Source organism: Mangifera indica, chromosome 1 (assembly GCF_011075055.1).
Source record: "Mangifera indica cultivar Alphonso chromosome 1, CATAS_Mindica_2.1, whole genome shotgun sequence".
NCBI classification, from domain to species: Eukaryota; Viridiplantae; Streptophyta; class Magnoliopsida; order Sapindales; family Anacardiaceae; genus Mangifera; species Mangifera indica.
The window spans coordinates 24386912-24410227 of record NC_058137.1 but is presented as its reverse complement, the minus strand read 5'-3'; the positions used below and the strand labels follow the sequence as shown (position 1 = coordinate 24410227).

The following is a 23316-nucleotide window of genomic DNA, read 5'->3' as shown; positions in this document are numbered from 1 at the left end:
TTTGTTGACAATGCCCATCAATGATCTTTGCTATCCACTCTCTCTCTCTCTCTCTCTCTCTTGCTCAAACCTATGGGGTGTTGGATGAATAAGCTCCATATAAACTTTCTATTTTTATTTAACTAGATATATAAAATTAATATCCAATTTTATAATAATTTTGTAAACATCAAACATAATTGAACTAATTTGGGGAAAATAATGACAATTTCAATAACATTTGTAATTTCACTCTGTTTATTTTAAGGATAAATCATAACTTCTGTCATTCAATAATCAATATTAATATATGTAGTGGAGGACTCGTGGTTCGAGGATAATATTTTTAACTCGAATAAAATATACATTTATTTGGTATCTTTTATTCCCTTATTTGATTTATCAATAATAAAATATTACAGTAATTTTTTATTACTAATACTGATATGAAAGATAATATAGGTGATAATCTGATTACCACCTTCACCATAAGTATTTAAAGATTACTAAGATAACATTGATTTTATTATAATTATATTATTATTTATTAATTTTTTAAGATAAAAATAATTTTTTTTTAATTAATATGACAAATAATATAAAAAATAATTATATTAAAGGATATTTAAGTAAAATAATTATTTATACAATAATTATTCTTTTATTGCCAAACACAATAATTATTTATACCTACCAAATTTTATCAAACATTATAATCATTTATACCCAGTAATCTATTTTTAAGGTAACTTTTATATTTTGGTAAGGTCAAAGGACTATTTCCCATCCAAAGTATTATATTATCTCAAAGTTCTCTCATTAATTTTGAAAATCTTATTTACCCACCCGTAAACGGTTAAAATTAATGGACTCCTTAAAATTTTATTTCTTTCCCCCCTCTCCCCAACCCCTAAAAGCTAGCCATTTCCCTCTAGGTCGAATTTAAAAAAAAAAACATTCTCCTTCTAGGGTTTAGTTTTCAATCCCCGATGCCATCACCAATGACAAAGCGCTCTCGGCACATTACCATGCTCCGCGCAGCCTCTCTTCCCTCCTTTGGAACATCGATCGGCTCAGATCTGACGTCATCTTTGTTTGAAAAGTTGAAGAGCTTCATCAGAAGACAAAACTCATTGTCTTCTCAAACGTCTTCTCCTGGAAAGACGATTGTCTTCCCAGAAGAAGACGTCTTCGTCTACCGACGAAGTTATTCAACTTTCCATACGAAGACGACGTCATATATGGACCAATCAACTTTCAAGAGGAGGGAAGAGAGGTTGTCGAAGCATGGTGGTACGTCAGGAAAACTTCGTAGTTGGCAATAGCACCAAAGATTAAAAACTAAACCCTAAAAGGGGACTGGTATTTTTTAAAACTTGGTCTAAAGAAAAATGATAAGTTTTTAGGGGGTTAAAGGGAAAAACTGAATTAAATTTTAATTTATTTTTAATATTATAGATAAAATGATGATTTTACCCTTTAAATCGTTAATTTTAACTGCCCATAGGTGAATAAATGAGATTTTTAAAGTTAACAAAAAAAAACTTGAGAAAACAACATACCTTGGGTGAGAAATAGTCCTTTAGCTTTTTAGTAATAAAGTATTACCCAAACCAAACGCCCCCTTATAGTTTTGCTCCTCAAATTTCCGTTACAAACTTTATCTGTGCCTTATTCAGGGTATCAAAATGCAACTGGCAAAGTTTAATGAACCCCTTTTTGGAAAAAAAAAAAATCATTCCTGTGGTTGTTATTAAACAAAAGTTCATTTCCTCCCCTTAAATTTCAATTTTACCAATTGAGCTCAATTCTTGAGTAAACCAATTTACATCTGAATCAAGGCCCTGCCAATACTGGCACCATACTGTCACTAGGTTACCAAAAAGGTCACTGAATGTTGCCCTGTATAATTTGACTCTTTTGAAATACCAATCCAACAATTACCCAGTATCGGTAATGGGGCGACAGACCCAGGTTTGGTGTTCACTGAGCAACAGTGTATATATATATATATTTTTGAGTATATACACACAGATAATATATGTTTATATGATTGAATGATTTTGAATTAAAGATAAAGTAACACTCAATCATATAATGACATATCATCTATGTATACAATTATATACTCAAAAATGTATACACAATACATTGATCTTTCTTTAGACAGATATCAAGATGAACTGCAAAAATGAAATGAGAAACGAAAGGTGTATATCATGGAATATTACCTGAGAAATGGATTTCAACAATTGCTTTGCAGAAATATCACCTATGTTCTACTGTTATTCAATGTTGAAAAGTCCCTAGTTTTTGGTTTTTCTTTTTTTTTCTTACTGATATAGTTGTGAATCACTTCTTCATCAAACACTTTCTCCATTGTGAGCTAGTTCATTAGGTTGGGCTCCATACCGGCATATACAAAAATGTAGGAGCACCTGTGACCACCAATAGAATGGATATGACCTTAAAACTGAATCTTCACCAGAAAAATAATCCAAAATTACAAACACAGAGGTTTCCTGCAATAGACATTGTATATTGCAGTAACATCAGTCAACAATTGTTTATCGATTAACAACTGATATTTGAAAGAAAAAGTTCAGTTATATGTATTTACATACCTCAGAAGTATTTTTGCAGACAGCTGTTGGTATATAACTATCTTTCAGAAGTTGAAGATGAAGATTCCTTTGTTAGAGATTGAGCATCTAGAGAATCATTGGTGCTAGATCTAGAAGCTTCCTTCTTCAGCTTGCTATTATTATATGCAGCTACACCAGCGATGGCTGTGTTGGAACAAAAAACATATTGAAATAATATAGAGAGAAAATCAAAGTATTTATCAAAATTTTAGTAAGACTTCCAGATCAGAGCTCGTGACTTAATAGAAATCTGTCCTCTACAGTTCATGCAAAAGAAAGGACGTCAAATCAGTGAGTTAAAACACTGAGATTTAACACTTGATATGAAACAATGATAATACTAATCTTTTAAAAGAAAATATTTAATTGAATCTCTATCCAAAAGAATTCTACAAAATATCAACAAGAAAAGTCATCCTATCGTATTTATAATAGAGAAACAAATGCACAGTTCTGGCATACAGAAGACAAGTAAAACATTCACTGTGAGAAGACGAGGCAGAAGTTGCAAATATAGCTGGTGGGCAAATTTTCCCCCAAAAATTTCAAAAATTAACCATTTTTTTTATATAACAACTATCCCCTGCCAAGGCAACTATGATTCCAGCACACCCCAGCTGCCAAACTATAAACAGATCTAGGCTGTCATTGCCAATTTTCACTCTCTTTCAGAAGGAAAATTCCTTCACTCTTTCACTGGAGCCAACACTATACAGGTCGCAATACAAGGAATACTCACACAGCTACATGCAAAGAGTGTGTCAGTGTGTGTGAGAGAGAGAGGTACAGAAACTTACCAATCCCATACCCAAAAAGATTTATAATTGTCAGCTTTGTATCTGCAAAGAGAAGGGCAGACACTAAGACGACCACCCAATCCTTAACAACCCCAGCCACACGAATTGTCAGAGCACTGGTATGTGATATCACAAGGAATACTGATAAGTTCAGTGCAAACGTGCAGAGAGAGTTGAGTGCTAACATGAGGGGCTTCAAGTTCCAAGTTCCATGTGCTTCCATCTTTGATTTCTCTAGAAAGATCCAGGGCACCAACAGGCAAATAGCACTGACAAAAGAAACCAATGTTGATCAACAAAGGCATATTTTCTGTAGAAGAAAAAACAAATTTTCAACAGAAACATCACATATATCTTAAACAGAAATATAATTAAGAACATGCCTGCAAGGACTAACATAATACATGACAGAAATAGGATTTAATTTGAGACCCTTCCTCTTAACCAGTATCTCCATGAAAATAAGTCTTAAAGCTTCTCCAATGACACCACCCATTTGGTAAACAACTCCAATCCAGTTTATATCCATTTCCCCATAAGAAGCCACTAGGACACCAAAGCTTATCACTGACATTATCAATAGCATTCTGCAGCTCATGACCTCAAGTCCTGCTGCTACTCCAAGAATGAAAACAGCCACTGGCACTGCAAATTCCATTCTGAAATTGATCAAAATCCCTCTCCAGAAAATATAGAAATACATGCTACCTAGAACTTTAAAACTGATGCAAGCCTGAGAAGAGCAAAAATTTCCAATAGAAAAAGAGTATAAGAGTCTTACTAATAAAACTAAAACATATACAAGTTTCCCACACAGACTCTACATGCAAGGCTAAAGAAAGAATCAAGAAACAGGAACGAAACAACTCACTAATTGCCTTCAACATTTGTGCGAATGCAACTGAAATATAGAGGTAGGCAGTGTTTCCCAGCCAAAGAGTCATTGCAAAAGTTGCACCAATTGGGATAACTGATGTAACATATCTGAAAACATATAAAAACTTGGTTAGACTTAGGAAAGCAATGAATGCATGTATTAAGTACACACAAATTCATGAAAAAAGAAAAAAAAAAATGCTACTGGTTCATGAGAGTGATCTTGGTGGAAAAGAAAGCTTTACAAATCACAATCAAGGGGCCAAGGACTCACAGATAAATGCAATTCCATGACATGAAAAATTGTTCTACCTGGGAATGTCATAGATAAACCCCTCATCTAGAAATGACAATTTTCCCTTCAAACTTTGACTTGATATAAATGATGACAACAAATATTCTGCTTTACCTTACCTAATGGAATATAAGAATACAGGGCTTAGCTGGGTAATACACAAAACAAAAAGCATGCCAAATGACAATTTTATAACATTAGTGAAAGGTGAATTTAGAAGAGACTCTATCTTACATCAAGTAAGGAAAATCTTTTAACTTAATCATATTTCATCTCCCATAAGCCTGACTTTCCAAACAATAAAGCACCACCTCTAATCTATATTATGCAAAGAAAACCCTTTTCACAAAAGTAAAACAATCTCCTTGGAACCTTGGAGCCACAAAAGATGCTAACATGCAATTCACTAATTATTTTCAATGTGAAATCAAACTAATGAAAGCTGAGCAACCCTGTTGTGACGTGGGACCAAAGTTAGTGTAGGTAACAAATGGACCATTAGCAGATAACAATGGACTAAAGTCTAACTTACTTTACGAAAGAAATCCAAGGATCATACAACATTTCAATTAAAGCACTGCAGTGGTTACAACAAACGAGACTGATAAATTATCAATCAACAGCTCAACTTTACAAAGTCAAACCCATTACTCACATTTCTGGAGTCATTCCTGCCTCAACCTTGAAGATCTATGAAGAAAAAAATAGCAATCAGGAGTTGGAAAAAAAAATGTATTGCTCAGTCAGAGACTATCATAAGATAAAAGAAAGCTAGGTACCTTGAAAACTTTGGTGAGAACAAAACATAATACAGAGGAGAACACCATATGAAGCAGGGTCAACCCAAGTGGGTAAGGGAAGTTTATTTCCTTCGATGATAAAACCCACTGCGGTTCACAAAAGGATAAAAACAATGTGGTCAAGGTAAATGTCTATAAAAGATATGAATGTGTGAAAAATAACATTCAAAGTTAATTCTAACAAAAGAGATATCAACGCAAAAGTTGAAGACAAAAATAGTTTCACTAGCTCTCGTGGATAAGTATAACAGATAAGGTATCATACCTTCAAAATTCACAAGAAATGCACCTTAATGTTTATAGTTTATCCTTATGGCCATCAAGTCCAAATAAAAATATTTGCAAAAGTATTTATACAAGGGGAAAACAATGCTACATATCTCCACAATTTACATTATGCCAATAAATTATCAAGAAAAAAATTATGCTATTTAAAAATCTAAAATAAAGCTGAAACTCTTCACAAAAATGAGAAAAATCACTGTACGATTTTAAACATGGCACGATCCAGCTCATTCTATAATACAGCTGACAATCAAACCCTCACTCTAGTCCATGAACGGCGAAGTTACTTCAAGTTATCCTGCCTGATTACATTAATTTCTTAGTTTTTTTTTTTTTTCTCCAATAGTTAAAGAAACAAGAAAGAGTATGGTTCTTAGCACCAAACACTCTACCAAAATTACAAATGAACAAACTATTAAGAATTACAATCAGTTGGTTTACGATTTGTACTATGTCCATCTCCCGTAGTTCAAAGTCCCACATTTACAATGAAAATTCAGTAGTCTAGTTAAGCTACCTCAAGATTTGATGAAAATGAAATTTCACCCCCTAGGTTTAAGAAATATCAACAAATGTCCCCTAATTTCATAAATTCCGTTATCAATTCCGCAATAATATACTTGTAGACTATTTAATTAACTATTTGAAGAGTATAACATTCAGCAGAAGCAAGGGAGGTTCGTTGAAATTTGTAAAACGTAAGAAGTGTAACTGTATTTTCTCGAAACCTTAAGAAATGAAATAACGAGCAAATAAAAATTCAGGTAGGAATTTCGAACAGCTACAGAGTCCCAAGGCAAAAGTAATTAGAGATAATTGAAGCGAAATGTTGATTAAAGATCGGAGCAGTGAGATAGAGAGAGACCTTGTTGAAGAAGATCTGACCACTAGAGAGGGCGATGTAGAGGAGAATGTAAGCGTAAGTTAAAACTCCTTCTCTCAACATTTTTCTTTCTTGATCCGCCATTGCCGCTGTCCAAAGAAGCAACTGCTACTGCGACACTCTCTCGCACTCTCAAAAGGATTATTTTTACGGGCGTTTGGTTACAAAACTGGAAACTTATTAAAGATAGATTATTATTATAGTAAATACTAATAAAAAAATATTAGTTTTCATTTAAATATTTTTAAATATAAATATTTTAAATTATTTTTATATTTTTTATTATATTAATTAAAATAAAATTATTTTTATTTAAAAAATTAATAAATAAATATATAATTATTAATAAAATTTGGTACGTGTTGTCGTTGACACCCAAATTAAATCCTAAATTCCTGTAACAAAAATGTAGTAAAGGAAAGTAGGGATCGATCCCTCGAAGAGCTTTGATTAGTATGTCGTCACAAATAAATCGAAACAAATAAATAAAAAGGGGGTTTTGAACTGAATGCAAATTATAATGGAAAACAATAAATAAAAATTCAGAAAAGTAATCTAAAAGGAATAAATTGATTTAACAAACCTTGGTCTTCGGTCACATCCACCATTGGAACTACGATCGATCATCGAAACAAAATATCAAATTAATTAATTGAATATTCGTTGTGGTATTAAATTTACCTGTCATTCCTTACGATTAGTTAACCAAAAACATGTATTCCAATTAACCCTTATTGATTAATAATTCGGATACGATCTCGAATTTAATTAAATAATAGCATTACGAATTAGAAAGACCAACGAAGCAAGACAACACAAACGTACGACGTTGCATTTAATCCAGTTGATTATTTTCCTAGGATTTAAAGTTTCTGACGCAGCAAACGATAAACCTAGTTGCCACTTCGATTAGGTGGATTGAACAATTACGGATTCAGCACCTAAACTAGCAATAGATTATATTAATTGATAAACTAATTGCGCACCTTAAAAATCAACCAACACAATCATGAAAAATAATTCAGAAAGATAACCAATACTCGAATAATTAAAAGATGCATTAAAGAACAAAAATAAATCTCACAATCATTGTAGTTCCATGGTTTCAGATCCCTTCAACCAAGATAAATTACTCAGCCACTGTAGAACATGTTTTGCTCTCTAATTCTCTCAATACAATGGTTGATCATTCTCAAATAAAAATAAGAATATATATATATTATCTTCCTACTAAAAATCTGGAAATTGAAATCAATCCTAATCTCTTAAACCAATCAAGCAAAGTGATACATATCTTCCCAAAAAAGAAAGGAAAAGATATGTATTTTTAATATAAATCCTTCTTCCAAAAATATCATTCCTTATTTAGCTCAATTAATCCTCTTTTCCAGCTGGTGATTATCCCTTTCCTTGGAAGCGAATCTTAATATTTTATGGACTCTTGCAACAGATCTGGACGTTCAGATCTGCTTTCCGGATTCTGCTCTCATTTTTCACGTGCCCACGCCTAGTCCGCATTACGAAATTTCCAGTTTAATATATCTGCTCCAGTTTTTCCTCTTTTTGGCCCTATTTATTCCAAAATTGCTCAAAGCTTCCTAAAAGGCAAAAAGATAAGTAATCCTATTAGATTGCATCAGATTTCCACATAACACAAGGGAATTATAAATTAAAATAGTAACAATTAATGGCCTTATCAGTTATATTAATAATTTTTTAATAATTTTAAAATGATAATTAAATTATTATTTAAATTGTTTATCACATCATTATTAAGTATAAAAGATTAATAATTTTTTTATTATCTATAAACAAAATAAAATAATATAAATAATAAAAGATGAATTATCAGAATAATCTGTTAATTCTTTAAATAAAATAATCCTAAAAATATTTGATTTTAAAAATATTTTATTTTTATTAAATATAAACTAGTAGATTTTTTTAAAAATAAATTATCAATATAATATAATAATTATTTTTTAAAATTATTATTATATTTAATAAAATTTAATAAATATAAATAATTATTATATTTAATTATTAATAATAAAATTATAATAAATAAGAATATAATTATAATATAAAATTAATTTAATAATATTTTAATATTTAAAATAAAGATGACACACCAAATTATTGTTGTATTATCTAATAATAATAGAATTTAAAATTTTTAAATAAAAAAATAATATAAATAATAAAAAATATCAGAATAATCTGGGTCAATGAGACGCCCTATTATTGGACTTAGTACACACGGTGCACTAGAGGGGGAAGACATCAATGTAATTAATATTAAAGATTTAGTTAATAACTTTCCATCCCTGAGGGTTTGTGGAACAAATTTCTTTCCCAAATCTTCAACTTAATTTCGACAACCATTCCTAACAATTTCATTTCTAAAAACATGATTTCACTCTTTTCAAAAATAGTATTAAACTATATAATTAATATTCAATAATTTAAATATTTAAATATACTATTATAACTAGATTATTTTTTTAGGATATAACGAGATATGTAAATCTTTAATCTAAATAATTAAATTTTGATTTAATAATTGAATTTAAAGTTATAAAACTTGAAAATTAATTGCTTATTTAGTAAATTTAATTAATATTTTTGTAAATCTATATATATTTTACTTATATTAGAATTATGATTGAGCTATAAATTTGTGTGAAATACTTTTATGGATTGTGGTTAATATAAATACTTTTAATTATATTAGATTTAATTCGGTCATTAGGTTTTATAGTTTTTTTTTTTATTTTCTCTTTTTATATTTCTTTTATATTATTTTCTTTATTTAAATATTAGTGTTTTTAATTTTTTAAGTTTTTACTATTTGATTAATAAATAATGGCAGAACCATGGAAATAAGGGTAGAGTTAAACCGAGTCAGCTTGGTTTCAAAAGTTAGTTTAACTCAATTTAATTTTATTTGAATTCAAACAAAAAGATTTAAGTTGTATTTTAAACTGAGTTAAACTGAAGTTATGAGATATTCAATTCGAGTTTAACTAAAACTTATGGTTTAAATAGATAATTCGAATTTATAGTTTGGTTTGGGTCAAATTTGTGGCCCAATTTGACTTGACTTCATAGCTCAAATCGAACGGGTTTGTAAATTATTTGGATAAAAGCAAAGTCGTTTTGCCAATGAACCATAAATTTAAACCACTAATTTGAATTAAACTCAAACTGAATTGAGTCGAATCATTTTTTATTTAGGCTGAACTCAAGCAACCACTAATATTGGTTTAATGAAATCAAGTAAAACTCAAATTAAATTATTTTTTATTTAAATCAAACTCAAGTTAAGAGGTGTTTGGACTTGATTAGGTTAATATCCACCCCTACATGGAAGGCCCTGAACAAAAATCTTGATTCCACCACTAGTGACAATGGAGGATGGAAATGGGAAATGTTTCGACAATTGTTGTGGGGAAGTAATTAAAGAGTTTTTTGGGTTATTCTAGTTGATGAATAATATTATATGTACAATTTTATGCACAATATCATCATAGGATTGAATAGTTAAAAATTAAAAATAAATTAATATCCAATTATATAATAATATATTATTATTTATACATATAGTTTTATTATTACTTAATTTGTTAGGATGAAAATTAAGAAAAAAATCTTTAAAAAAAAATAAAAAACAAGAAAACTAACTTAAAAATGTGCGTGTCACTAGTTCTAATCTTGAAAAACCTCGACAAATTAATCATGGATTGGTCAACCCGACCCGACCAGCCATCCCACAAACGATCCATGAGGCTTCCACTTCAAACTGATGGAGAGAGGGAAAGCAACAGCACCATGCACGCAAGCACTCACATAACTCGCTGATAATTCAATCTCTTGAATATTTTTTTTTTTTGGAGATGATAACAACGATAATGAAGAAGAAAATCTATGAAACACACAAAGTTTATGTGGACGAGAGCCACCCATTTGCCCTGATAAGATTTGTACTGAAACGCTCAACTCCAAATGCTCATCCACTCAACTTGTAATCTACTGCAACTCCCTTCTCTTTTATTAATTTTTATTTTTGTATCTGTCTCATTCAATCCCACTTGTTTTGTCTCCATTCATTCTTGTATATATAATTTTACATCACTTTTCTGTACTGCATTCTCTTAATTTCTCTCCTCCCTTTTTACAAATCTAATCTTCACTGGTTTTTTATATGCACTCTGCTGCATAGTCCTTTACTCTGAGGTACATATTCACTCTTTCTTTTCTATAACAACTTTTCTTTTTGTTTTTCTCGTGTGGGTATTTTGGTTAATGAGTTGAGCTCGAATAGTATACTTAATTGGAAGGTGGCTTTTTCTTTATTGTCAAATATAGATTGTTTAAGAGGAAGAAGACGAAATCAAGAAGATGGAGGAAATCACCAATGTTATGGAGTATGAAGCCATTGCAAAGCAGAAGTTGCCAAAGATGGTTTTTGATTACTATGCTTCAGGTGCAGAGGACCAGTGGACTTTGCGTGAGAACAGATTTGCTTTCTCCAGGATCCTGTGAGCTTTCTATCTGTTAGTTTAATGGATATATAGACCCCAAATAAAGCAATTGACTGTATATAATCTTTTCTTTGTTAACAAATTTGCTTTGACGATCTGTGAAAATTCTGTGGTGATTTTTGATTACTAGGTTTCGACCTCGGATTCTGATTGATGTGAGCAAAATTGACATGACTACCGCTGTCCTAGGGTTCAAGATATCCATGCCAATCATGATTGCCCCAACAGCCATGCAGAAAATGGCTCATCCTGAAGGTAAATGTCATTGTTTCTGTTGATAAAGAGTTGTTTCATTCAACTTAAAAGTGTTCTTTGGTGAGGTTCCTGGATATGATATGTCTCAAGTCTTGATTTGATTGAAATTATGTGATCAGTATCGATAATTAATTAGGAAACTCAGTTCATTAGAATTTTCATTGCCTACATGACTGAAAGAAAGGTTGGAAAGTTCAATAAACAAGTATTGGACTTACCAGAAAATTTTCAGTTATCAAGTAAGGGTATTAGAAGAATTTCTTGATGTAACTATGTTTCATTACAACGCTATACACTGTTTAAAGTAACTTCGAAGCTAGATTTGAAGCCTCTCCGAAAATGGCTAACTATATAAATCAGTTTGAAGGAAAAATTGGTGTTAATCTGATAAAATTTTTCATCTTATGCAGGGGAGTATGCCACTGCTAGAGCTGCATCAGCAGCTGGAACAATAATGGTTTGGCTTGCCTCCTTTTTCTATTTTCCAATTTGAATATGTATACTTGTTTCCTTAAGCAACTCCTCACCAGGAATCATTGCCCTTTCTCTAAGAGTAAAGTCGAAAAGATTGCTAAGTTTCTAATCAGGACTAGAGTTTTCCTGCTAACCAATAAAACATGAAAGTGATAAAATTACTGGAGACATAAACTTGAGGGAATTGTATGGACTAGAATTCTAATTGAAGCCAGTGATCGAGGAAACTTCAAAATGGTTGATTATTGGTTCCATCATTGAGCTGTTGGATATCTGTCCAATCTTTTTGCAAGTCATAGTTCAAGTTAGATGCACATAATTATTTAACAAGTCGGTTCTCAGTCAAGGATTTATGATTTGACTACATGCAAATATGCTTCTGAAACTGCCATGGAATGCTTTAAGTTCACCAGGGATTACCGCAAATATGTTTCAATTAGTAGATTCACTTCTTTTGTGGGTATAATTATGCTTTTGCTTCTATATGTTTTGGACTAAAATCATTTCGCGTTTTTCTTCATTTCTCAGACACTGTCTTCATGGGCTACTTCAAGTGTTGAAGAGGTGGCTTCAACAGGACCTGGCATCCGCTTTTTCCAGCTCTATGTAAGCCTAGCTAATATGCTTAATGTCCTCTATTGGTTAGCTAAACTAACTGATGAATGTCTCAGTTATCTGATTAACGATATTTGCGGTTGTTTCATTTAGGTGTACAAGGACAGAAATGTAGTTGCCCAGCTTGTGAGGAGAGCTGAAAGAGCTGGCTTCAAGGCTATTGCTCTCACAGTTGATACCCCAAGGCTTGGTCGCAGGGAAGCTGACATCAAAAACAGGTTAACAACTGAATTTAAACTTGTTTTCGACACATCACTTGCTCAAAGATGCGATTGATTTTTCTTTCTGAATTCTGATGTGACCGAATAAGTTTAGCTGTAAATGGTTAAAAGTTCTATATTCACTTTTAGACTGCTTCTGATTAGCTCTCTTGCAGATTCACTCTACCACCATTTTTGACATTGAAGAATTTTGAAGGTTTGGACCTTGGCAAGATGGATCAAGTATGTGCCGTTGATTCAATTTCTTTAAATAACTTGGAAACATGATTCAGATTGATGAAATCTATTTTACATAATACTGATTTTCCTTTATGGTCCCGAACAGGCAAATGACTCCGGACTTGCTTCATATGTTGCTGGCCAAATTGATCGTAGTCTGAGTTGGAAGGCATGTTACAATGACTCACGGACTCGCTTATTTATCTGATATTATGCTATAATATAGTATTGTTAAGCGTGAATACTTTGAATCAGCTGAACTTTCAGCTAAAAAGACATTTCCGCTGTCTTGAGCATTATGCGAAATCTTAAAATGGGGATAAAAGCAAAATGAAATGCTGGGGAAGTGGCCATTTGTGAAGACTCTGCAATTAAATGATGTATTGTGTATGTATACAGGATGTAAAGTGGCTTCAGACAATCACCAAATTGCCAATTCTAGTGAAGGGTGTGCTCACAGCAGAGGATGGTAAGAGAAATGTACCTTAGTCTATTTCAAGTCTGTCACATGAATAAATCCATGGATCTGAATCAATTTTTTGTGCCGGATATGCAGCAAGGCTTGCTATTCAAGCTGGAGCAGCTGGGATCATTGTATCCAACCACGGAGCTCGACAACTTGACTATGTCCCTGCCACCATCATGGCCCTGGAAGAGGTAAGTAAAGAGGATCGTGCCCGAATACTGATAATTTGTTCAAATTCAGCTCTCTCCATTCTCATGACATGAGCTTTTCTTTGACTTCTTGAATTCAGGTTGTTAAAGCTTCGCAAGGACGAGTTCCTGTGTTCTTGGATGGTGGTGTTAGGCGTGGAACAGATGTCTTCAAAGCCTTGGCTCTAGGAGCTTCTGGCATATTTGTAAGTTACTTCACCCCCATTTAAGGCATTAACATGCACCATGCTCAGTATCAGCGTGCTTCATTCAAGCCATTAAATTTATGATGGTACTTCCATTTTCAGATTGGACGACCCGTGGTGTTCTCATTGGCGGCTGATGGAGAGGCTGGAATAAGAAAAGCACTGCAAATGCTGCGCGATGAATTTGAGCTAACAATGGCACTAAGTGGTTGCCGTTCACTGAAAGAAATCACTCGGGATCACATTGTCACCGATTGGGATCTTCCTCAGCCTCGTATCGCCCCCAGGTTATAGAAAAAACATGCTTGCAGAATGGTAGCAGAACAATAATTTGGTTTCTTTCTAGCTATTTTATGTTCAAGAGTTTGCCTGCCTGCCTTTTATCGAAAATTCATATCAGTTTCATTTTTTCTAAAAACATTTTAAGCTTCTGTAATGATCATGATCATGGCTACTTCTGCCTTCACTGTATATTCTTTCTTCACCAATTGACATATATAGCTTTGGGTCGAGGATACTGGATCATCTGTGAGGTTTAGAAATGAAATTGGTGCTACCAATTTGGTACTATTACAATTCATAAGGTAAAAATAGTTGAACCACATAATTATTGAGCAATGCTTTGTGTCAGAGGTGTTAGTGGGCTAGACTAAGTTGTGAATAAATTAGTTTATACTAATAATAGAAATATTTCTTTCTCAAATCCTTTTAGGTTAAAAAAATATAAAATCAACCCTTTGAAAATATCATATACATCAATTATGGCAATTTAATGTGGGATTTCATCTTGATTTCCACAAAGCCAAACGTGAATTTGGCACTTGCAATGCAAGCAATGACCGACCCATGATGACAATAGTTAAAAAAAACAAAAAGGAAAAAACAATGTAAGGACATAATAGTACTTTTATTGTCTATTTATTAAAAAAAATTATCGAAATCAAATATTTTAAATATGATAATTTAACTTTTAAAAATATTTAAAAACTCATAAATCAATCTTTAAAATCTTTACAAACCTCTATATATTTTAAAAATAATTACTATATGATTCTAATAATTGTAATATAACATTTACATTAATAATTTACTAGATTTTATTTAATTATGTGAAGATGTAATTATTATTTTTAAAATTATTAGAGACAAACTGTTATTTCAAAAGTTTTTTAAAGACCCATAAACTTTTTACAAAATTTAGTAACCCCCTAAAACTTTAAAAAAACCTCAATATTTTAAAAAAATATAATTTATCCTTAATTTACAATTATATGAGAAAAACACTTTTATTTATAACAAGTCGTGTTAGACCTACAGGTTATGTAGGTTGTGTCGAGACCTTCAGGTAAGGCCCACAAGTTGGTCCTAAAACTATTATCAAAAATATAAAAAATTAATTAAAAATTAAAAATTATAATTTAGTGGCTCAAGTAATAAAAACACATGGGTTAACTCATTAAGGCACGATCCAAGGGTCTTAAGCCATGTTGTGAGTTCTTCAATCATAACGGGTTGGCCTAATCCATAGATATAATTGATCATATTATAGTTAATCTGACATGACTCACCACCACATCTAGTTCAAAGTGTTACTATATTATCGATAAGAGAAAAGTTGTAGAAATATCGTATTACTGAAGTGGGAAGAACAGTAAATATCTAATTTGCCCTTCTTTTTGGGTGAAAATGTCATCAGTTCAAAACATGAAGGTAAACATTGCCACTTTTTTGAATCTGTGGGTTAATTTAATTTGTCCAACATTATTGAAAAAATAATTTTACACTCAACTTAAATATTCCTCCCACAGTCTTTTGTTTCCAACAACTTCAAAAATTGGCCAATCAAAAACCCAACAACAGGCATCTGAATTTCAGTGGACAAAATCCTACTAGAATCTTCTTTTTGAACCTCCCGGAAGAAAAATCGAAGTCAAAAAGTCAAAATATCTATAAAGAACAAAGAATCAAGGTACTGACTATTGCAGAAAACAAAAAAGTTTGGCTAATGAAATTGCAGCTTTAATTACTTGAGCAAAAGGTCGGCTTCATTAATTAATTTAACAACTTGGAGACGCAAGCAATGACGAACAAATCAACCAAACAGAACATAAATACAGCCTTTTGCCTTAGTTTCATTCAATTCTATCACACATTATCAAACCAGTATCGTATTCTCAGATTTTTGTAACAATGGCAGCTGGTGAAGTAGTTTTGCTGGATTTGTTTTTTAGTCCATTTGCCACGAGAGTGAGGATAGCTTTGGCAGAAAAAGAAGTTGAGTTTGAATCAAGAGAAGAAGATTTGAGCAACAAGAGTTCTTTGCTTCTCAAAATGAATCCTGTGAATAAGCAAATCCCAGTTTTGATTCACAAGGGCAAACCCATTTGTGAATCTCTCATCATAGTCGAGTACATCGATGAGGTCTGGAATCACAAATCTCCATTGCTGCCTTCTGATCCTTACCACCGAGCTCATGACAGATTTTGGGCTGATTACATCGACAAGAAGGTTATTAACTTCTCCTATGTTTTAATGATATCTGTTTTAGTTACCCTTAAACGATAGTTTAAGTGGTAAAAGAGAGGAACTAAGATTTCAAATCCCCTCTAACAAAATTTCAAGATTAAGGCTATTCATAACATTACAAATTTTCATATTATTTTACATCTTTTTTTCATCAATTCTAAAGATTGGTTACAATGAATGCAGATTTATCCGGCTGGAAGGAAGTTGGGGACATCATCGGACCATGAAGTGAAGGAAGCAGCAAAGAAGGAACTCATTGAGAACTTCAAACTGTTGGAAGGAGAGCTTGGAGACAAGCCTTATTATGGAGGCAACAAATTTGGCTTTGTGGATGTGGCCCTGATTCCCTTCTACACCTTTTTTTATTCATTTGAGAAGCTGGGAAATTTCAGTTTTGAAGCCGAGTGCCCAAAACTAGTCTCTTGGGCTAAGAGATGCATGCAAAAAGACAGTGTTTCCAAGTCTCTATGTGATCAGCACAAGGTTTATGAAGCTGTTTTGGAGATGAGAAAGAAGTTGGGGGTTGAATAAGAGGAGATCTAGCTTATTATCAATGTTAAGAGTTCTGTAGTTTTTATTGAGAGTCAGTGATTTTGTTTCTGTGTACGTTCTCTCTTTTTAATATTGTGTGATTTTATGTTTAGTTCAGTTTTGTTGAATACCATTACCATGAGACAAGGGGCTTCTGCTAGTCGTTGGTTTTAGTAATCTTTATTACAAAAATAACAAATTATCTTAAGGGTGCGGTTGATTGATGTAATATTTTATTATTAAAAATAAAATTTTAAATTAAATATTAAACCAGATTTGATCATTGGAACCATCCAACTAAATATTTTTAAAAATTAATTATTAAAATATAAAGCCAAATATCCCATTTATCAATTTTATATTTATATATATAAAATCAAATTAAGTTTATTCAAAGATAAAAGATTTAATTTATATATTTAATAATAAATTATACAAAATTATGTTAAATATTATTTTTAAATAATTAACTGATTGGATCATTAATCAATCGGTATGATCGTTGATACTGTCTCCTTCTCTAATCAATGTTTGGTCTGATTTCAAAATTACTGAAAATTTGCTTAGAGTAGTTTGTTTTTAACTTAAAAGATTGCCTTCATGAGTCGGTCATTGCTTGCATCACAAGTGTCAAATTCATGTTTGGCTTTGTTGAAGTCAAGATGAAATCTCCTTAATTAGTTACAATTTATTCATCATCCCCACAAAACAAAAGCAAAAGCTAGAAAATATAGCATATATCTATTCAATCTGTGCTACAATGGCAAGTGAGAAAGTCGTTCTACTGAACTTTACAGCGAGTCCTTACGCAGCGAGAGTGAGGGTAGCCTTGGCGGAGAAGGAAGTTCCGTATGAAGCACAAGAAGAAGACTTGTTTGGCAACAAGAGCCCTTTGCTTTTACAGATGAATCCTGTGCTTAAACTTGTCCCAGTTTTGATCCATAATGGCAAACCCATTTGCGAATCTCTCAACATCGTGCATTACATTGACGAGGCTTGGGATGAAAAATCTCCACTTCTTCCTTCTGATCCTCACCGCAGAGCAAATGCTAGGTTTTGGGCTAACTTCATTGACGCCAAGGTAATACATTTAAATGCTTAAATTAAAGCACAGATATTTTGTTTTATATTTTTGTTTCTGTGCAGCAGGTTGGATTGCCAAAAAAAGTCTTTCTTGGTAGATTTTTTTTTTCAAATGTTCTTTGAGGTCCTCCCGAGCTTTAAGAAATTCTGGAATATGATTTCAATAGACATTCAGTTCCCTTTGTCTATTTAGGACTTCTTGTTTTTGGGCTTTGCCCCTGATTTATGGAAAAAAAAATCACTTCCAAAAAAAGAATCATCTTTAATGACGATCTCCTTAACTTGCATGAAACTGGGTAGCATAATATTGCAGATTTTCGATACAGCGAAGACGTTTTGGACATCAGAAGCCGAAGTTCAGGCTAACTTGAGGGTAGTGGAAACAGAGCCTGGAGAGAAGCATTATTTTGGAGGCGAAAGCTTTGGATTTATGGATTTGGCATTGATTCCAGTGTTCAGCTTCTTCCAAAGGTATGAGAGTCTGGGAAAGTTTAAGGTAGAAGAAGAATGACCGAAGCTTGTTGCATGGGCTAACAAATGCATGGAGAAAACCAGTGTCTCCAACTCCATGTGTGACCAGAAGAAGGTTTATGAAGCGGTTATGGAGATCAGAAAGATGCTGGGGGTTGAGTAAGAGACCGAGCTTCATGATAATCAAATGAATGATACAACGCTATGTGGTTAGAGTTTCATGTTTTTAATTTCAACTGATGGGCTGATGGGCATGGACGACCTTTGATTGCACGTTGATTGTGATTCTGACAAATCGCATCTTAATTGTTGGCTGGACATGTCAATGGAACTGGACTGGGCCGTGGCACGAACACACCCCTTATTTTGTTATGCATGCAGGTTATGTGGGTCACGTTGGAGGACTTAAGATGAGGCATGCAGGCTGGGCCGCTACAAGGGCCTTTTTACCATATTTATATTGCACTTATTTCTAATTAATCAAGTTTATAAAGTGAAGTCATTCTAATTGTTTATACACATTTTTCATTTAAAACATATTAATTTTTTTTATTATCAAAATATTATAAAAAATAAGAATTAACAAAATAAAAAAATAAAATAGAAACTAAATTGTTAATAAATATTAAAAAGAATGGTAGAAGTAGTAGGTACAACAAAAAATACAAATGACCTTGTCTAAAGGTTATTTGCATGAGTTTCTCGGTTCTTCTTGTTGGCAGAGTATATAAACAACAACTATCCCAAATCTCAAGTATTGAATAATTTAAGAAGACGTAATTAGAGAAAGCAAGTTTCAACGCAACCTCACTGGTAAAATAAATATTTTTTTAATTATAATATAACAATTAGTAATAAAAAATGATTTTATGTCATTTGAAAATATAAATAGAATATGATTTGAAAAAGTGACCTACAATTTATGATCCTTCGTTGTATTAATTTGAAAGAAAATATAAATTTGTAAATTTAATAATTATTTTTTAAAAAATTATTAAAAAAATCAAACACAAAAAAATAAATGAATAAATTGAATAAAAAAATGTAGAGAGAGGTTGAAGAAAATATAGAGAGAGATCGACAAATTAGTTTTTAGATGGGGATAGGCACCAATTTTTTCACATAAATTTTTTGAGGTAAACTTATAATGATTTTACTTTTCTAAGCAAATTTAAATTTGTTTTGAATAATACCCCTCTCGGCTAATTACATCACCTTCTCGATTAATTACGTCATATTTGGCATAATTTTCCAACAACCTTTGAACATACTATGTTTGGTAAGTTATGATTCAAATAATCAAAAACTTATTCGAAAACTGATTAATTTTTGTTCTAATACAGATCAGAACAAAAAGATAAACTTAGGTGTGAAGAATGTTTGGTTAGTTTTAAAGACAAAATCATTATTTTATATTTAATATTAAAAATAAACTTAAATTTAATTTCATTTTCCCCCATAAACCCTAAAAACTAACAATATTTCCCTAACCCAAGTTTTCAAAAACAGTATTTTCCCCCTAAGGTTTCCAATTTTTCAAATTCAATTTTTTTGGCAACAAAGAGACTTATTTGGTGATCTCCAAGTAATATCTTTTTCTCTCCGGTGAGTCCTCCTTCAAACGTTGTACAACATCATCATCGTTAGAAAACGAAAATGACTTGTCTTCGTCTCTAGCGATGATTAGAGAGGAAGAGATGTTATTTGGAGATCATCGGAGAAATCTCTTTGTCATCAGAAAAATTAAATCTAAAAAATTAGAAACCTTAGGAAGAAAATGTTGTTTTTGAAAACCTGGTTAGAAAAAATTGTTAATTTTTAGGGTTTAGGAGAGAGAATAATATAATTAATTGACTCAGTTAATTTTAACTGTTTATAAGTGAATAAATGAGATTTTTAAAATTAATAAAAGAAAATTTGGAAAAACAACATACTTTGGGGGGAGAGGGTGGAGGAATAAGCCCTTTGGCCTAATATTACAGATTGAAGTGTCTAATTTGCCCTTCTTTTTGGGTGAAAGTGTCACTTGTTGAAAACATCCAGGTAAATATTGCAATTTTTTCTGAATCTATGGTTTAATTTTTTTGTCATGTCATACCTGAAGGGAAAAATAATTTTAAACTCAATTTAAAACTCCCCGTTGTTGTTGCCAACAACTTCAACAATTCACCAATAAAAAAAAAAACGCCCAACAACAGGCATTTGAATTTCAATGGACAAAATCCCACTAGATCTTCTTTTTGAAACCTTCAGAAGAAAACCCGAAAGTCAAAAAGTCGAAAAAAAAAAAGAATCACGGCACTGACTATTGCAGAAAATCAAAATGTTTGGTTGGCTAATGAAACTGCAGCTTTAATGAGTTGAGCGAAAATTCAGCTTTATTAATTTAAAATCTTGGAGAAAGACCAGCCCTTTTTTATGCAAGCAATGACGAACTAATCAACCGAATAGAACTGCGGCTATATATACTGCTTTTTGCCTTAGTTTCCATTCAATTCTATAACACATTATCAAACCAGTAAATCGCATTCTTAGATTTGTGTAACGATGGCAGGTGGGGAAGTAGTTTTGCTGGATTTGTTTGCTAGTCCATTTGCCGCGAGAGTGAGGATAGCTTTGGCGGAGAAAGAAGTTGAGTTTGAATCAAGAGAGGAAGATTTGAGCAACAAGAGTCCTTTGCTTCTCAAAATGAATCCTGTGCATAAGCAAATACCGGTTTTGATTCACAAGGGCAAACCCATTTGTGAATCTCTCACCATAGTCCAGTACATCGATGAGGTCTGGAATCACAAATCTCCATTGCTGCCTTCACATCCTTACCAACGAGCTCATGACAGATTTTGGGCTGATTACATCGACAAGAAGGTTATATCTTAACTTCTCCTATATGAAAAAAGAAAAGGCTATGACAAAACACCACAAATTTTCATATTTTTTTTACACTTTTTATCAATTCTAAAGATTGGGTACCATGAATGCAGATTTATCCAAATGGAAGCAAGTTGTATACATCATCGGATCATGAAGTGAAGGAAGCAGCAAAGAAGGAACTCATTGAGAGCTTCAAAGTGCTGGAGCGAGAGCTTGGAGACAAGCCTTATTATGGAGGCAACAACTTTGGCTTTGTAGATGTTGCCCTGATTCCCTTCTACAGCTTTTTTTATTCATTTGAGAAGCTGGGAAATTTCAGCGTTGAAGCCGAGTGCCCAAAACTTGTCCCTTGGGCTAAGAGATGCATGCAAAAAGACACTGTTTCCAAGTCCCTATGTGATCAGCACAAGGTTTATGAAGTTGTTTTGGAGATCAAAAAGAAGTTGGGGGTTGAATAAGAGGAGATCTACCTTATTATCATCGTTAAGAGTCCTGTAATTTTTATTGAGAGTGAGTGATTTCGTTTCTGTGTACGTTCTCTCTTTTTAATATTGTGTGATTTTATGTTAAGTTCAGCTTTGTTGAATACCATTAACAAGAGAAAAGTGGCTTTGAGTGAGTTTGCTTTCGATAATTTTTTACTATAAACATAAATTACCATAAATATATATTACTTTTAAGTGTGTATTTGATTGATATAATATTTTATTATTAACAATAAAATATAAGTAATCTTTTAATACATACGATAAAAGTGATAATCAAATTACATTTTATATTACTTACTATATTATTAATGTTAATAAAAAAACAACATAATTTTTTATCTCTTTGTAAACCAAAAGTGAATAGATATAAATAATTATCGTATTTGATTGAATATAATAAAAGAGTTATAAAATATTATTTTATTTAAATGTATTTGTATAATTATTCTATAATATTCATTTTACTTGTTATATTAATTAAAAATAGAGGTATTTTAATTTTAAAAAATTAATAAATACGAATAAAATTATAACAAAATCAAGGTTATCCGAGAAATCAAATAAAGTAATTAATGCAAATAATAAATTAAGAGATAAATTTTAAACACAACCTTTGATTACTCCGAACCAAATTGGCGTCGGTGCATCTAGCTTTTCCAATAGTGCTTCTCAATTACAGATTGAAATTCCTGTCACCATACATTCATGCCATGGAAATTGCTTCACTTTTGGGTTATGAATTTTTATTGCTACCAGAAGTGGAATCTGGTAAATTACAGTCATAAACGTTCCCACATTGAAGAAGAAAAATAACATAAAGAGACATAGCAAATATAATTACAATAAAATAGAAATACAGTAGCTACACGGCCTGGCCATGGCCGGCACTTCGCAGCAGAGACTTCTCAATCTGTCTTGAAAGGAACATAGCAGGAGAGCCACAAGATGATATTGAAGGCAGGTTTTCTTTGTTATTATGAACACCCAAGTCTTTTTCTTCCTCTACTATTGTGGCCAGCATTATTTTCAATGGGCGCTTGGCCACAGAGATAAACTGTGGTGGAGCAACTTCTGTCGTAATCCTTGCTCCCTGAAATTTGGCCATTGATTTCATTCCAAAACAACCTTGGACAATCGGCATGAAAGAGTGCATATGAAGAAGAAAAGTGAAGATGGTATGGCTGGACACTGGAAAGATTGTGGCACTATATATAGAGTCTAAGATAAAGTGTAAAGAGCAACGATGCTCGTATATAATTTAAATATCAAATAATATATCATCATTGAATTGGATGTTATTTTATCTTTAATTTAATATTATTTAATCATATAAAAATATATTATTTATATATAATTATATGATAATATATTATCTATACACTTAAATTATACACTAAAAATTATAGCCGCATGGTTTGATTGTGGATTAAGAATGGTCCGTGTGCCATTTATTAGTCGGCTTGCTTCTGGGCTCAGCAGTTTTGTAGTTTTCATGCCCAATTTATTAAGCGCATGCTTTTTGGAAAGATGTTTGTCATGTTGATGCTAGCCGCCATGTGATTTCGTGGTCAAGAGGCAATCCATAACCGCGTAACTTC

At 32.1% G+C, this 23316-nt stretch overlaps 4 protein-coding genes and 1 pseudogene across 6 annotated transcripts; 4 read left to right on the top strand and 1 right to left on the bottom strand.

Moving 5' to 3' along the window:
- Positions 1–2176: 2176 nt before the first annotated feature.
- On the bottom strand, positions 2177–6732 carry LOC123211788 (probable sugar phosphate/phosphate translocator At3g14410). 2 transcript variants are annotated; one of them, XM_044630688.1, is made up of 8 exons: positions 6543–6732; positions 5372–5479; positions 5248–5282; positions 4293–4405; positions 3805–4066; positions 3422–3690; positions 2604–2768; positions 2177–2501 (listed from the first exon to the last, which is right to left on the bottom strand). In XM_044630688.1, exons 1-7 carry the CDS (start codon positions 6642–6644, stop codon positions 2641–2643), a joined length of 1017 nt encoding a protein of 338 aa, XP_044486623.1. In that variant the 5' UTR covers positions 6645–6732; the 3' UTR covers positions 2177–2501; positions 2604–2640. The 2 variants fall into 2 exon arrangements, with proteins under 2 accessions (XP_044486623.1, XP_044486633.1); XM_044630698.1 differs by having other exon boundaries at positions 2177–2417.
- Positions 6733–10642: 3910 nt separating this feature from the next.
- LOC123210334 ((S)-2-hydroxy-acid oxidase GLO1) lies at positions 10643–14219 on the top strand. Of its 2 annotated transcripts, XM_044628623.1 has the most exons (12): positions 10643–10796; positions 10929–11101; positions 11235–11359; positions 11770–11816; positions 12362–12439; positions 12542–12666; positions 12825–12891; positions 12995–13057; positions 13288–13357; positions 13445–13545; positions 13644–13748; positions 13851–14219. In XM_044628623.1, exons 2-12 carry the CDS (start codon positions 10962–10964, stop codon positions 14040–14042), a joined length of 1113 nt encoding a protein of 370 aa, XP_044484558.1. In that variant the 5' UTR covers positions 10643–10796; positions 10929–10961; the 3' UTR covers positions 14043–14219. The 2 variants fall into 2 exon arrangements, with proteins under 2 accessions (XP_044484558.1, XP_044484568.1); XM_044628633.1 differs by lacking the exon at positions 10643–10796 and having other exon boundaries at positions 10990–11105.
- A 1650-nt stretch (positions 14220–15869) lies between these two features.
- On the top strand, positions 15870–16965 carry LOC123228730 (probable glutathione S-transferase). The gene is made up of 2 exons (XM_044654197.1): positions 15870–16256; positions 16458–16965. The coding sequence occupies exons 1-2, from the start codon at positions 15939–15941 to the stop codon at positions 16803–16805; spliced, it is 666 nt and encodes a 221-aa protein (XP_044510132.1). The 5' UTR covers positions 15870–15938; the 3' UTR covers positions 16806–16965.
- A 585-nt stretch (positions 16966–17550) lies between these two features.
- Positions 17551–18812, top strand: LOC123228801 (annotated as a pseudogene).
- Positions 18813–20802: 1990 nt separating this feature from the next.
- LOC123228741 (probable glutathione S-transferase) lies at positions 20803–21849 on the top strand. Its single transcript, XM_044654205.1, has 2 exons — positions 20803–21224; positions 21341–21849. Exons 1-2 carry the CDS (start codon positions 20907–20909, stop codon positions 21686–21688), a joined length of 666 nt encoding a protein of 221 aa, XP_044510140.1. The 5' UTR covers positions 20803–20906; the 3' UTR covers positions 21689–21849.
- The last annotated feature ends 1467 nt before the right edge of the window (positions 21850–23316 follow it).